Source organism: Protomyctophum parallelum (assembly GCF_964188405.1).
Source record: "Protomyctophum parallelum genome assembly, chromosome: 19".
Taxonomy (NCBI): domain Eukaryota; kingdom Metazoa; phylum Chordata; class Actinopteri; order Myctophiformes; family Myctophidae; genus Protomyctophum; species Protomyctophum parallelum.
Genome location: NC_139717.1, coordinates 35,362,088 through 35,379,210, shown reverse-complemented (window position 1 = coordinate 35,379,210; position 17,123 = coordinate 35,362,088). Strand labels below are relative to the sequence as shown.

Here is a 17,123-nt window from a genome sequence, read left to right as displayed (position 1 = left end):
AATTCCAAATTGAGCTCTGACCATTCTATAAATTAACTTCAGGCTTCACATTGTGAGTTGATCTGCTTCCTCCAGATGCTGCTTGGCATATACTGTAGGAACAGATGATTGATACTGTCTGGGCGGGTGGAGGGGAGCATCTCCACTCTTAATCGCGTCTGTCTGGGATGGGCGGAAGGATGTATGGATGGACGGACTAATGGATAGATCATAGCCCTAATCCTAGATGTGTCCTCATTTTGGGGAGCCATCCTTGGTTTACCAGATAGAGATGTTGACCTCTAGGTCTGTCACTCTGTGTGTATTGCATGTGTGTGTGTGTGTGTGTGTGTGTGTGTGTGTCTGTCGTCACTGTCCTGAGAACAATAGGCTCTCTAATGAGCGATTGGCCTTGTCTGCACAGATTATCTTAATACTTTACGCGTGCCAGACATGAAGATCCACGCCAAACATGCTCTGGGGCAATCAACACACACACGCACACGCACACGCACACGCACACACACACACACACACACACACACACACACACACACACACACACACACACACACACACACACACACACACACACACACACACACACACAGTTCAACAGTTCAACAAAGAATTACTCAGAATTACTTAACACTAGCATGACTGAAGTAAAATCAGACACAAGTAGCATGTGCTTAAATTCATATTTAGAAAATGTTTCAGATGTCAAAGATTTCTGAGATGATGGAATGATGATGCATGATGATGGTCATGGAACCTTCTGAAAGCTTCATGGGCAAAGATAATTAACTTCTAAATCTTTAAAAAAAACGGTCAATATGACATCACCTTGCATGTAAAGGAATTGATTATTGACCATGAAAATTGCATTATAAAACCATATAAAAACACGTTATTAATCCAGTAAGGTGCACATGTTGACAAATACACACACTTGTGCACCTACCTACACACACAGCCCTCCAGAGGTACAGTACTACAGACAGGTTCATAAAAGCAGGGTCTGGTCGGGGACGATATAAGGGAGGAGGGAAGAAGGGTTTTTTTTTTGCCCACAAAATCAAGGATCATTTGCAATCCTATTGAAGCTCTGGTTGCAGCCTCCCTTCATTTGGGATGAAAAGAAATGGGGTAGCAGAAGGAGGGGTACTGGCCCTTGTGAATGCGCGCGCAAGAGCGTGCATACACTGTCTTGCATGCACATCGTGCATGTATGCCTACGTGTTTGCCTGAATGGGAGCCTGGCTGGGTGTGTGTGTGTGTGTAGACTGTGTACACTACACACTGTGTGATAGATTGTGAGCAGATTGGACAAAGGGCGGATTGTGTGATCTATATGCATGTGGCACAGATTCAGTGGCCATGTGCTGCCACAGCAGGCCGTGACTGACAGATAGAGAGAGTGCGTACGTGTGTGTGTGTATGTGCTTGTGGGTAGGGTACACTAGACTCGAGAGAATAAATAATAGAGAAAGATATTCACAAATTCACAATTGTGTGCACACAGGACATAGGACACTACCTTGAAGTGTGATTTGTGAGAGAGCTTGATTCACTTGCCATAAACCTCACAGCACTTCTCAAAACAGTGTTACAATCCACAAACAATAAAACAATAAGAGCTGGTGGCGTTTAGTATAAACAAACGTAATGTTCTTTTGAAGCTAGAAAACGAGTGTTTGCATTATTTGCCAGTGTCGTCTGTTTTGCACTGCACTTTGCATGCAGGTGGAAACGCCGTATTCCTCTGGGAACGGCTTGTTAAAAAAGAAGAAAAAAACGCCAACATGTTGTTCAGAGAAATCACACGTCTCCCTGAGAGAGGAACCTCCATGGTTTAACTAGATGCACTCATATTCCCCTGGTGAGCTTTCTGTACTGGCCGAGAGACAACCATTTGAAAGACACAGAAAAAGAGAGAGAGAGAGATAGATCTCCATCTCGAGGAAAACCATCATTGTTAATTTATCCATTTTTAACTTAATGAAATGGACCCTTACAGGACAGGTCCATTTGGTTTCATTTGTACACAAAGTACAAAGTACAAGTGTAAGCAAAGGGGGAGAGAGAGAGAGGGAACAAGAGAAAGGTTGAAGGGAGACGGATGGGATGAAATAAGTGCATCCTTCAAAGCAAAGTAACATGAGCGTGAGTGTTTCATCTAAGTACGTTTTAAATCCCTGCTGGAGTCCAGGAGTGTAAAGAAAAAAGAATGAGAGAGCGATTGATGATGGCAAATATAAGGGAGAGGCAAGCAGAACTCCTTGGTAACCAAAGCGCAGGGGAACAGAGGGGCCGCTCCTACACCCTTCCTGCTGCGTGAGTGTGTATGTGGTGGGCGTGTGTGTGTGTGTGTGTGTGTGTGTGTGTGTGTGTGTGTGTGTGTGTGTGTGTGTGTGTGTGTGTGTGTCTGTGTGTGTGTGTGTGTGTGTGTGTGTGTGTGTGTGTGTGTGTGTGTGACTGTGTGCGTGTGTGTGTCTCCCAGGGTTGGACTGACTGCCTGAGGGAGGAGGGGGTGGGTTGGTTGTGTTCATTTGTTTTCTGAGATAGGGGGAGAGGCTCAGCCTCATTGTGAGAATAGGACCCCGGCCGGCGCACACACACACACACACACACACACTCATTCACTCAGACACACTCGGACTGGAGCTTAGGCACCGCAGAGGGAGAATGTGAGCGCAAGAGGAGAGCTATCATCACTGATCAGCAGCACTCATTTCATTTGTGTGTCGTGTTCTCTCTCGCGTCATCTGTGTTATCTGTGCCTCAAAAGGACACTTAAAAAATAAATAAGGATTTTAGGATAGAGAGAGACGCACCATACCTGAAACGATGGTGTTTATCGGGACCTCGTTAAAATCTGTGATTAAATACTTCAAAAGGAAGGGTAAGAGACGATCACTTCATGTCAATACTTTTTTCTTCTATGCATCATTTTAAACAACCAGCATTTAGACTGGTGACTATGAACTGGTGAACATTTTCCTTCAAAATTCAAATCATATTTAGATTAGCTTTTCATAATTCTTCGCTCCAATTCTATTTCTCTCTTTGGTCTGTCATTTCCTGGTTACTTTTATATTTGAATGCACTATTGACCACTATGTTTGTAGTTAAATAACTGATAGTTTCCTTTCTTGAGTGTTCTTCAGAGTTTTTCTGGAGGCACCCTCTGCCTTCAGTGAACACAGAGACAGTTCTCTGTTGTTCCCTGTTACCTAGTAACCTAGACTTAAGGGCTTAGCGTAGTAGCAATTACTATACCCAACATATACATTACTCAGTCAACTGTCTGTTGTGTTCCATTGTATTGCATTTGAATGTGGACAAATGTAATGTTTGTCATGTTTCCAATAACCCAGTGAATTTGAGGTTGATTTGACAGAAAGGGGTATAAGCACTGCATTGTGCCACGGTGTCAATAGCTTTTCAGTGTCTTTATTTTTGGCACGTGTGAGGAACTGTATAACCTGGTTAATTAATGATCACCAAGCTGCTTGTGCTTACTCTAATCTCAGGTGTGTTTAGAGGCTAACTCTCTCTGTGTGTGTGTGTGTGTGTGGGTGTGTGTCTGTGGGTAGGTGGGTGGGTATGTGTGTTTGGCTGCAGTGCAGTCATGGTTGAGGTGGGACTGTCTGTTAATCATTAGCTCAGCGTTTTCACTCTCTTGCACATGCCTGCCCTGCACCATGCTAGCTGGTACTGTACCTGGGCTCTGCTACTCTGCTCTATTGATATTGGATTAGGAGGAGGTCTCCAGCACTCTGCTTGCACCACCCATAAATGTGTCACTCATGCTGTCCAAATAAATAGGTTGTGCAAGGGCTGCCCAATGTTTTAGACAACCTTCATTAATTGGTCATACAGTACAGTGGTCAAAGATATTTAAATTGTCTCATTATTTAGCATATATCTTTAATGTTGAATGGTGGGATTTTCCAAAAGGCTTGCATGTACAACATAAAAAAAAAAAGCATGGGCTCCACTTTAAATAGCCCAGGAAAATGTATAAATGGTATATTTCTTACATGCACCCATTCACACACAGACAGACATTCACACACCGATGGCAGAGGGAACCATACGAAGGCACCTACCTGCTCATCAGTAGCCGAGCAGTTAGGGGTTAATAGTCTTGCTCAAGGACAGTTTGACCGAGGGGAGCCAGGAATCGAACCCGGGAACATTCCGTTTCCACATCGGCCACTCTCCCTCCTGAGCCGCACAGTTTAAATTAGTGGTTAGAGGTGCAAATCAATATGTATTGGCTGATTGGTGACCGGAGCCCGTTTACGGATTAAACCTAGATGGTGTCAATACAAAAACGGATCAATTATATTGATCTTAAAGGTATTCCCAGCCTACATGCAATGCATCTGTGGCATAAGCAATTAAAACTGACACGATTCAAATTGGCGTGAGAAAACGTGGAACAGTCAATTAAAGGGGATAAGTAAATGTATTAACATCTGTCTCACATTGCCTGTGCTTACAAACTAGTTTACAAAACCATAAAATGTTTTTATTTGCTGTCAGTTATTGCGACTGCAAGTCGCATTTACTATGAAAACCTGCATCTCCCGTCCGTCAGTTATTTAGTTAGTCACCCCACGCCTCCATATATGGTCACGCCACCATATGGCCATCTCAATATCACTGACCACATCTATCCCTGGAGAAGACTGGATCATCACCTAGATGTTGTCTAGTTGTATCACCCTGACTGTGTGTGTGTGTGTGTGTTTGCTGATGTGCCTAGGAGAGCTTGGATAGCCAGTGGACAGAGGGATTAATACAATCCTGAAAGACTTTCGCGCCATAGCCCACTGGGGACATTAATGTGTGGTGGAGGGGGCTAGGGGGGTCACTGTGACACTGAAAGGCCCAATGTGGAGACTGATGCTGGGGGACAATATAGGCTTTGTGTCCACAGTCCCCATGTCCTTGGTCTGCCTACAGGCTTTGTCCTGAGTCCTATTCAACCCCATAGTCTGAGATGAGGGTGGGGGAGGGCTACCTGTGCTCTGTATGCGGGAAAAAAAGGAAGGGTTGCTTCAGAGAATTGGTTTTTGTACTTTTCTGAAACCAGTCGACTAAAGACACGATCAGAGAGAGTAGTTGCTTGGGAAGGACGGATTAGACACATTCACATACTGGCAGGCACCAACATAACAAGCCATACAAGGTAACCGATGTTGTAATATTAAGACTTGACTCACACCCCAGTATCTGTACAGTATCTTGAATCACACTGGCATAGGTGGCATATGTCTGTGACGCCCTGTGCTCAAACATATCAAGATACCGAAGGTCCAGGATGTCACTGTTGAAAGACAACTCATTGAGTACATTATATTTATTCATATCCGTCTGCTTGCCTCTATCAGTCACGGTGACTCATATCTTCCTGGCCACGTGTATGTGACCTCTTCAATTAGTATATTCTCCCTGTGCTTTAACAATCTACATTACCTGCCATGTGACACTATCTTCACGCATGTCATGTGTGTAAAGTGCTGGGTAAAACATTAACACAAATTGCCGGCATAGGCAGCGGGAAAGGCATTCCCACATTTCACTGTCTGTTCCCATGCTAGTAAATGATCGCATGAGTAGTATCTGCCTCACCAGACTCACGCTGGGCAAGCCCTACGCTGTAGAGTGCATTGCTGGAATTTTGCTGAAGTGGCGGGATTTTACAGCTCAAGGAAATGACCTTGACGCTTTACAAATCTGTTTACATTCTCCATGAATGAAATAAGTATTTTGATTTGTCGGAAAATATCGTATCCGGGGGGAAATACATCCAATGGCCTTTCCGACCTGACACTTTCGGCTATGCACTCTCTGCCTTAGGTTGTGACCAGGCTTTTCTCTTCGCAGATGAATAAGGCTGGGATCGAGGCTACACCAGACTAGGCATTTGGGGATGTCTCTGTCTGTCTCTCTGACATCTCCATGATGTTTAATTTTCACCTTTCTCTTATACGGTAGTTAAAACAACATTGCTGTTAGGAAGCATTATTTGTTCATGTAACACTAACAGTGTGGGTTGCAGGCAGCAGGCAGTGTGTGGGTCACACACTCGCTCTCTATCGACCCAGTAGAAACAGACAGGCTTGCTCTCTCAATTCAATTCAATTCAATTCAAAGGGCTTTATTGGCATGAGAAAACATACATTTACATCGCCAAAGCAGAAACAGAAATACAATCAAAACAAAAATGATGTACATTTGAAAGTCAGAATCTTCAATAAATCAATTTCTATTCTATATATTTCTCTCACTATATCCAATGCTCTTTCGACCCAACATCAGTACACACACACGCACACACGCACGCACGCACGCACACTCACACACACACACGCACGCACGTGCACACACTCACGCTCTCCACCAGTAAACAAACTTAAAGTAAACAAGCTTTTTCCAATTGATGATAGATAGAATTTTGCTCCTAGAACTACATATAATTAATTATTGATATCTTTATTGATCATGAAATAAAGCATAAATGATGTCACATGTAACATACATCTGACCCACCATAATCAAAAGGATAAAGCAAAAACATCTTAGGCCTGCTTGTTTCCATTCCTGTCCTTAGTATAAGGTGTGTTAGTGTATGAGGTCATGTAGTGTGGTGCTGGTGAGTGCATGAATGAATAATGTTTGTGATGTGCTAATGTCTCCCTGGGCACACATGAAAACAATTGTGTGGATGTGTGGGTCTGCCTGGCGCCCAAAAGTGTATGTGTGTTGGGGGGATTCTATAATATACATCCAAAACATATTTATAATATACCATCTACAATATCGATACGAAAGTACAAAAAGCAACTATCTTCAAAAGATACAATTTCTTTCTCTTATACGCAAGCACCGTCATGTTGCACCGGTAAAGTGACACTTTACAGTTTACACTCACACAAGTGCTCGGATAACAACGCAGGCATTCTGACAAGGAAGGGTGCCTGCTTGTCTGTTGGTCAACCTGCTTTGCATACCAAATAGTTGGGGTTACTATATCAGCATAGTATAGCCTCAGGTAAGGTTGTTTGCATCCTGTGGGAAAGCAGGATAAAAGCAGTAGGAGAAAAGGTTGCAATAGTCCTGTCAGTTGGAAACCTTGTATGTCCTTGTATTTGTGTATTGGTCACAAGCTCTTGTTAATACTTTTCATTAGTTCAATATTTATTTTATTTGTTTGTTTGGGTTTATTTGGACGGGTGCATATTGATGCACACATAAAATGTGGTGTAAAAATACACCAGATTTATGATTGTCCATGATCAATTGTTTTAGTTGGACCTTAAAACATATAAAGGATGTTAGTTGTACAACCCACAGACACCATGAACCACATAAAAAAGCTCCCAACGTTGCAAACTTGTAGATTTCTTGCTCTTGCTGCTTTTGGATGACATTGATTTTTTATTTTTATTTTAAACATGGTGAGATACAAGGTTTCTGCCCGACAGTGGTGATATGCATCTGACTTTGATGTAAGAACAGAATTCAGGAGAAAATGGTGTGATCAATGAAGATACATCTATGCTGTAAACAGTAAGAGCAGTGGCCTGCTGTGCTCTCCTGGAGAGACCTTCCAGTACACACAGGTCAAAGTGATGTCATAATGTTATACTGTACAGCAGCTGTTCTGTGACAGCAGCCTGGTGTAGCCTCTGCAAGTAGGCCTTATTTTATAACTAATGAGACTTTTCTGGGCCAACGAAAACAGATGATTTTTAACATTCATCAAAGCTGTTACAAACATTCTCACACTGTCCCTTGATGGTCCATTACACTTTGTGTGAATGACCCCCCCCCTCAAAACACACACATGTATCCTGCTACGGCTCATTTGCACCTGTGAGGAAAGGCCCCCCGCCCACACACACACACACACACACACACACACACACACACACACACACTCACTCTCTCTTCATTAACCCGCCCCCTTCCACCTTGGTTGGTTGCTCCTCCAGAGATTTCTTCTTAATCTTTTCACTGTAGTGGTCAGTCAGATGGAGAGTGAGGCTGAGGTTGTTTAAAGTAGTAGTAGTAAGGACACACAGGACAGGACAGGAGGACACATTGTGATACGTCTACTTGTATTTATGGAGATAATGTTTCATCCACGATCGCCTACTTTGGATTGGCTACGCACTCTGGGTAAGGCACGTTTTTGGTGGGATAAATGTGGATCTGTGTAAATGCTCAGGCTTCAAGCAAGAATCACTACAAAGGGATTTTTTTGTATGTTTTGGTTGTTTGATTTCTTTGTCTTTTTGCACAGTTCTGCAAAGAAGTTTGGTATGTTTACAAGGCCATCACATTTTCAAATCTTGATCTTGGTATAAGTTTGACTTGTTGAACAGATGCGGTTGTTTGGACAGTAATAGCCCAAAATGACCAACAAATGGGCCACTGTGCAGCTTGTCAACAAGTTGTTTTCTCCCGTCTTAGAAAGATCTGGCTACATTAGCCAGATCTTTATGTGAGATTGTGAGAAGTAGCCTTTTGAGCTGAGTTTTTCCCTCCACTATGCTGATGATGGCCCCCCCCCCCTCTCTCTCTTCCTTCTCCGAAACGGTTGGCCCACAGTGTGATGTCACAGGGAAGTGTCAGCTTGTTTGTGTTGAGACTGACACCTGGATACAAAGCATTTTCCTCCCTCCCCCCTTTTCCTCAAACCATCACCTTTCCATAATGTGTTTTAACACCTGTTTCTCTCACAGCCCAAAGTCATACTTTGCAACAGACGCCTCATGTCCCTCTGTCTGTGTGTCTCTCTCTAGCGGTGTCTAACCTGGACGAGGAGAGCAAGTGGACTGTTCACTACACTGCACCTTGGCACCAGCAGGAGAACGTCTTCTTGCCAGGCAGCAGGCCGCCTTGCGTGGAAGACCTCCACCGTCAGGCCAAAGTCAACCTAAAGACCGCCCTGCGAGGTAAGACACCATTACAGATTGACTGCATGCTGCTGCTGCAACAGGGCTCGGCCGGACATGTCTAGTCTGACCACAGAGAAAGTGATAGGGGCTCTCCTGATGAATCAGTGTGATACAGAATCCTGGGGTCAAATCCTCAATGCTGCCACTCCATTTTTACCAAAGTTATGACTTCATATTGCTGTTTGGCTGATTCTGATTCTAATTCTTGTTTTAATGAATGCCGATATCTTCCGATAACAGCACTCCCAACGATGGTTTTTGTTGTCTAAATGATAAATATTGTGATATCTTCTTGGGGTTGGCGGTGGCTCAGGAGATTGAGTAGGGAATCAGAAGGTTCCCTCTTTTGATCCCTGACTCCCCCTGTGTTGGTGTCAAAGTGTCCTTGAACAAGACACTTGTATGGTTTCCTCTAACATCGGTGTGTAAATGTGTGTGTGAAAGTGTGAACATTTTACATAGTAAAGCGCTTCTGAAGTTCGTATACAGGCGCTTTGTGGTCTTGCATCATGTATCAGTGATGTAAGACCACCATTTAATATTGGTGTAGCGCTCCCTTTCATGTATTAGTGCTTAACCGCTTAAACCCTATATGGTTGACCGGTATCCCTCAGGACTCTATACCAGGGTATTTTCGGTTTTCTGTTATTGTGGGGAAAGCTTTAGCTGACAATACGTGATCGACAAGCTCGCAATGCGCCACGATACGGATGCTGGGGTTGAAGTGGTTAAGTAAAGCACAGATTTAATCTGCTAACAAATCATTCACACCAGAAATGTAATTTGTAATCCATGTGAACAACTGAACATAGTGTACATAATATACAGTATGGCCTAAAAGCAGTGAACAGACTGTGCTCTTTGTTCCAGTGATTGGAAATCTGCAATGACGTGTTAATCTAGAGTCTTCTAGAGTATTATGTTCTTCTGAAACAGGAAACTGTCAACCACAAAACTTGAAGCACCTTATTGTCTAGAGAATCTCATTTATAGCTGTAGCATTACTTTTTCCTTTCCACAGGAACAAAGGGCACCATTTAGAAATTGTAATTTGAAATTTTCTACTGACGTTTGGTCGCTAATTCACACCTTTTTCATGTCATTTGTTGGCTCTCCGTGGCAGCAATACATTACACTCAAATAAATCCAGGCATTGTAAAGATATTGAAACGTGCAGGGTGTGTTTAGGTGCACAGCGCACGCCCATGTGAGATCAACCTCTTCCTGTTAGTCCAGTACGTTTAGAGAAGAGGTCTGAAGTGTTGTCCCAACAAACACACCGGTCGCATCACAACACGGTGTCAGACCTTTAACGCTCTCACAGACATCCCAGGACTGCTAGCTAGAGAACTCCCAGCACCTGTTTCACTGGGAATTCACACACATACACAGTATTACACACATACAGTATTACGCACACACACACACACACACACACACACACACACACATACACACACAAACCTGCTGTTTACATGCTCAGTGGCCATGGTGTGTCAGGAGATAATGAGGGAGGCAGATAAAGGTACATTGACAGAAAGATAAAAGGGGGGGAGATAAAAGAAAGACAGTCAAAAAGACACAATGGAGGTTGTAACCCAATGCTTTCAGAGACTGAGTCACCTATCCTAAGATAACCCCCCCCCCCACACACACACACACACACACACACACTGTAGTTCTTTGTGCCCAGTTCCTGTGTGTTGCTACACCTGACTCTGAAATATGACACACAAGCGCATACACGATGCATTATGTCCTGCAATATTGATGTTCCCGCAGGTATACACGCACGCACGCACACACACACACACACACACACACACACACACACACACACACACACACACACACACACACACACACACACACACACACACACACACACACACACACACACACACACACACACACACAAACCCAGGGGTCCTTCTCAAAGCTGCCCAGCACAACAACAGGTGTTCAATGAGAGTGCCAAAGCTGGCCTGTTGTGAGCCCATCACATTTTTCTTTCATTTCAAGCACTCTCCGTTTGATATGCAATTACGCAGACCCACATTTCATATGATTTTCTTTAACTCTGACAGTGGACACTTTTACACTCCCAAGTACAGACCCGTAACTCAGGCCCTCTCTTGGTTCCTAACTAACAATCATTTAGCAGGGGACCCCCTAGAACCCCCTCAAGGACCCCTGGGGTTGTCGCACCTTGTGTGTTTCCACAAGGTGTAGTTTGGGTTTGTAATTAACAGCAAACAAAGGGACAGCACAAAGTATAAATGGCTCTCATTCCCTTCTCCTTGCACGTGGCTCCCACAAGTCATTGCAGCCAATGGCGTGGACACAAGCATATTCAGAAGTTAGAGCAATGTGTGACATCTGCCCCGCAAACAACAATAACCAATCAGATGGGGATCCTCACGAACAAAAGCATATACGTTCAGGCTGAATTTCAGGGCATGGGTAGTGGCGCCGCGTGGCATGTGCAGGTGACTCATGATGATTGTTCAGCTGGGTTGCATAACGGCGGTGCGGTCGATATGTCGATAACGCTGTGGAAGAAGTACTCGCCGTTCAGTCAATGCATGTTGTGATTGAATAGTCATGGACGTACACAACCACAACTTTACTTGTATTATGGGCCCTGGTATTATAGTTTCAACTACTTAGGTTCCAATTCCAAATAAATGGTAGCAAAAGGCAAAAAGAATAAAAAAATTGGACTCAATACCGGTAAAAATGTACATACTAGGCCTCATAGTTTATACATGGCCATAATAACACATATATCAATGCATTAATATTTAATCATTTACGAGAACGTACATTGTTCACAATGGGTCTTTTACCCATTAGAGCACGTATTCATTTGTTAAATTGTCAACCTCCAATCAAGCAACACCAATCATCACGTTAGAACTCATCATCAGCCTTGTACAATTAGGGGTGTAACAGTTAATCGAAAATTCAGTATAATAGATGAATAGATGATGTTAGCTGATCTACATGGTATCGCGCAGTGTTGTGATCTTGTAGATTGTCTATTTTTGCTTTCGATTCTATTATATAATATACCTGGCTGTACAAAAACACGCTTCACAATTATTTGATTAATTAAATAGGTATCATTAAGTAGATAATTGATATTTGCAGCCCTAGTTATAATTATCTCCTTTCAGAAGCCCTTCCACATCACCAGCATGTTGCTATTACAGAATGTTACAGTATGTACTGTACCTATGCCGGCCCCATTAGGCCCCATTAGCTACTTACAGAATTATTCATGCACCGTCGTCTCACTCTGGAGAGAATGGCTGTAATTAGCTACATGGGAATACATAGATGACACATGAAAGGCACATGGGCGTCTCAAAGGAACACAACCATTAATAACACGTACATAACTGACGCTGGTACCCCCTCATTCTTCAGATGACACCGCAATGAAGCATTCATGCATCAGTGTAAATATCATGAATACTGACATGCAGTGAACAGTAGTACACAGGAGAGAGTGAGGTAGGAGACACTATGATATATGGCCTACGCCCTACACACAGATATTTATAGATATAATAATGATTTTATCCTCACTCCTTTGGGGGGTAATACGTTTGTCACTGTACAAACACAGGCGCATCATGGCATGCAAATGTGATATTGAAGTGATATATTGAAGTGTCTGCTTTTAAACATTGACATGTCCTTGCACTTGTACAGATAATTAACTTCATCAAATGAATACAAATGTCTCTGCTGTGTGTTTGAAGCCGTGTCAGTAGCACGAGTTGCATGCAACATGCAATTAGTCAGAAAGGGAGTAGACAAAGGATTCCCTGGTAGCTGTGGGCACACCGAGGGGGGCCATGGAAAATGAGTGAGAGGAGTGAGGAGGGGTAGAGACTGAGAGCATAGGGAGAGAAGCTTCCACCATCTGTGTGTGGCAGGCTGAAACTGATACCCCCTCTTGTGTGCCACACATGTTCACATGCACTGACACACACACACACACACACACACACACACACACACACACACACACACACCCACACAAAAAACTAACAACGAACGGCCATCAAACCAGGAGATAATTATCAGAGATGTGAGGGGAGCTTGGCAGGGTGTGACAAGGTGTGCTATCGTGTGACACACATACAGTACACGCACGCGCGCACACACACACACACACACACACACACACACACACACACACACACACACACACACACACACACACACACACACACACACACACACACACACACACACACACACAGTAAAGTCCTCTGTGTTCATTGAACTCCAGAGGGTGTACAAAATGTAACCGAATCCAGGTCCGTTTGTGTTACAAATGGATAAATGGACACTTGAGAATGTTACTGTGCCTTATTATGCACATTACGCAGATTCACACCAATTAATTTACTGAGCTGTTGAGCAGTGTTGCACACGTCTCCAATAGTTTAGTGTAGTGTTTATGCTACAGTACGTGTGGGTTGAGAGACCTTGAGTGAAATAAAGCTGCTGTCGTGAATGGAGTGTGTTCACTGAACAGTGTTCACAGTGACACAGCCTGCTTCGCTATCAGGGGTCACCAACATGTGGTCTTGTCCGTAGCAAATTTTAGATTTTCTGCTTTACGCACCATTATAATTTTCTTATTTTGATCATAACACCCACTTACTGAATGTCAATCTCCAGGTTTTCTTCAGAATATGTATGGCAATTATTCATTATGACACTATGGCATATTAGGAGTCCAACTAGTATACTGGTTCTCAAATGTTTTCAGTCCTTGTATTCATCCGTTCCTTTCCTGTCTCTCTCTCTCTCTGCGTCTCTGTAGAATGTGACAAGTTGAGGAAGGATGGCTTCAGGAGCTCCCAGTATTACTCTCAGGGTCCCACCTTCGCTGACCCTGCAGATTCCACCAGCAGCCTGCGTGACGAAGATGATGATGACAACGACAAGAAGGTACTGGTAGCGCACAAATGCACCTCACACGCACACGAATAACATTAATCAAATTGGTCGCACCTCACCCATTTTCATAGAAACAACAATAACAACAACAGTGAACGCTCCTAACCCATATTTATACCATCAGCTAGCTAGCTATGATGTAGTTACAGCCAGGTGAGAAAACAATACTGGGACAAATTATCGTCTCTCTCCCAAATCCTTTCCATTGTTTTGACATTACACGGAACTGTTGAAGATTGCTAACCAACCTATGTTAATCGGCTTACTGCTCATGGTTATTAACCACCAACCGACTGGACGTGTCCTAGGGTTTTGGCTCATGTCCGAGGCTCAGAGCAAAATGAGTGCATTTGGGCGGAATAATTTATACACACTCAAGTCCAAGAATTATCACTAGCCGAGCGTTGGAGCTTGCAGTAAACTGGTCATGAGGGGACACATGTTCCAACGCTGACCACTGCTGACTCAGCATGGTGCTACAGTAACCGCTGGTGCTCTTCACGGTGGTATTAGTCTGCCCTCCAGTGGTCAGACTGGGAAGTGCTCACACATGCCATGTCCCTCTCTGCCAGGAGGCAGTCTGAAAATGTGAACCACCAAAAAGTTAATAAAATAATAATAATATATATATGAATATAATAATAATAATTATAATCTAATAATAATAATATTACTAATAATAATTCCAAGGTGTTTTGGGAATAAAAATAAAATATTATGCTCCCATTTGTGGAAATGTATTATGTGAAGTTTGGAGCCGGGAGCCCGCCCTTCCTCAATGGGAGCATATAGTACTGGTGTGAAGATTTTATTGTTCTTCTACTGTTCTGTTTTTGACCCAGCACCCAGCCCAGCAGCATATGGGATGTGCGTGTCTTTTATCAGTCGTTTGATACCTTTTTCATGGGAATTGAATTAAAACATTAAATTATTCAGCTATAGAGTGGCTTGACCTGGTTGGCTGTCATAACTTATTATCAGCAGGTGTCGTATTGAATGGCATCCAGAAAATGGTGGGAAGATTTATGAAATAATTGAGCCTTTCCGCTCTGTGCCTGTCCCCCTCTTCTCTTCCTCATTGATGTATGTTCTGCTGACATGTCATGTCATGTCATGGCTGGTCTGTCATCTAGATTATTTAAACCAGGCAGACTTCCTTGGGGAATATACACTGAGACTGTGTTGGTATTCCTCTACACTTGGTGGAGCTGTTGTTCTTTGTGGCAAAACAAAAGACCTGATAATGTGGCGTGAGGGAGAGGGAAGGGAGATGGACAGACAAAGTGGGATAGTAGCAAGGAGAAATTGAGAGAAACATGGAGAAATAATTTGCTATTTATTGTTCGGCAGAACATGATTGTGTAATGGATGGACTGTGAATTGTTTTACCGTGTCCTCAGCTCCCTGCCCTTCCCCTCTTCTCTTCTCTGCTCTCCTCTCGTCTCATCACTTCTCCTCTCCTACATTGTAATAGTTTGTATTGTATCTACGTGTGGTACACAAAAGAGATGCCCTTTGTTACAACGTATGTCTTTTACAGACAGTTTAAGAGTCTCTGTGACTGTTATGCCCCGACCAGCGACCCTCTCCATGCCTAACTTGATACCAAAATAGATTATCGTCCCCGCTTTCTTTCTTTCTTTCTTTCTTTCTTTCTTTCTTTCTTTCTTTCTTTCTCCATCTCATCCTCCCCACTGCATCTTGTTGTTCTGTGGCTAGTAAGCCAAAGTGTAAACTCAAAAGGAGATACTGGGCTACTGTTTGCTGGGAAGATAAATGGCTGATTTAAGTTCATTATTTATTTATTGCCAACATAGTTTTTGGCAGGTGCTTGAAAAGCGCCTGGGCTACATTTGCTAAAACCCGTAGTCTGAACGGTATAAAAAGTAAAAACCCATACTCTGCACTGGCACCTGGCAGTTATGACTGAGTCATTCTTTTTTTTGCATGAGCTTGTAGATCAATAGCTAAATTATAACATAATGTTTTAAACACCAAAAGGGGTTCCCGCCCAAAATGGGATAAATGAGTCTTTAGAATCCCATCCTTTTCATCCACTGGTCATACATTCTTTAGATGTGCGTACACGCATGCTCTCTGTGCTGAATTGATTAATGTGCTTCTTCAAGACTGAAGAAATGTGACCGCTTTCAGTTTGTTAAAAATCTGTTTAACACAGGCCAGGCCAGGCAGCAGAGGCCAGTTACTGCTCACTTACTGCTCTGTGGACAAACATGCGAGCTCTTAGTGCGTGAAGTGAACACAGTTTAATGCATGAGTGGTTCGCTCTCTCCTCGCTCTGTTTTTCACCCTCATCTCTCAACCTCAGCTTTTTTTCTGTGTGTGTGTGTGTGCGTGCGCGCGCACGTGTGTCGTGCGCACATGCAACCATTCGGGTGTGATTGACCATGAACATGTTTACTGCACCCCCGTCTTCTAAAGGTCACAGCCTTTCGATACATAATAAACCATGAGTGTGTGTCTCTGGGTGCGCTCAACTGCTCTGAAGAAGATTAGTAGTAAACAGAGAGCAGCCACAGATGTGCAACGCTCGCTCACTCACTCACACACACACACACACACACACAAACCTGTCCTCTCCTCAGAGGCTCAGGTGTGTAGCCTGAAGCCCAATCTCAAAGACAGTTGATCAACAAGGTTAAATCAGGCTCTCTCATTTTAACCTCCTCTCTCTGTCTCTCTCTCTCCCCCCATGCAGTCCACGGCTTCGTCGGCGGAGGACAACAAGTCCCTGCTCTCCATGAGGCCCCAGACCCCCCGCGGGGACGACGAGGAGGAGGACGGCGTGGACGTGCCTGACGGACAGGCGGCGTGGAGAAAGGCCCCGCCCCCCCTGCCCACCCCGGAGGAGAAGATGAGGCAGGTGGCCAAGAACGTGCCCACAGACATTGTCCCTATCAACGTCACAGGTAGGACACCCCCAACCGCCCTCCTCCAGTCATCTGATTAGCTCTTTTGGACATCTAGTTTTCCTTTCACCCTTTGGACATCTAGTGACCAGGCCCTGTGAGCGCTGCCGTCATTCATCATAAAATATATTAGTTCCGTGTCATGTTCTAGCGCCGCCCCACACCACCCACCTGGTCTCGTTAGCGTGGCCTTCCCATTTGAGGCTGGTTTGGCCTCATCCAATCTAATTTCCTCACCTACTACTACTAC

At 43.8% G+C, this 17,123-nt stretch overlaps 1 protein-coding gene across 3 annotated transcripts in view; it reads left to right on the top strand.

Annotated features, from left to right (window-relative positions):
• The window catches only part of nhsl1b (NHS-like 1b), a 123,137-nt gene that overhangs the window by 91,865 nt on the left and 14,149 nt on the right, over window positions 1-17,123 (top strand). For all 3 annotated transcript variants that reach the window (XM_083790360.1, XM_083790358.1, XM_083790359.1), the window contains exons 2-4: window positions 8,805-8,957; window positions 13,807-13,934; window positions 16,663-16,873. In XM_083790360.1, the coding sequence (XP_083646486.1) occupies window positions 8,805-8,957; window positions 13,807-13,934; window positions 16,663-16,873 (492 nt within the window). The remainder of the gene's footprint in view (window positions 1-8,804; window positions 8,958-13,806; window positions 13,935-16,662; window positions 16,874-17,123) is intronic.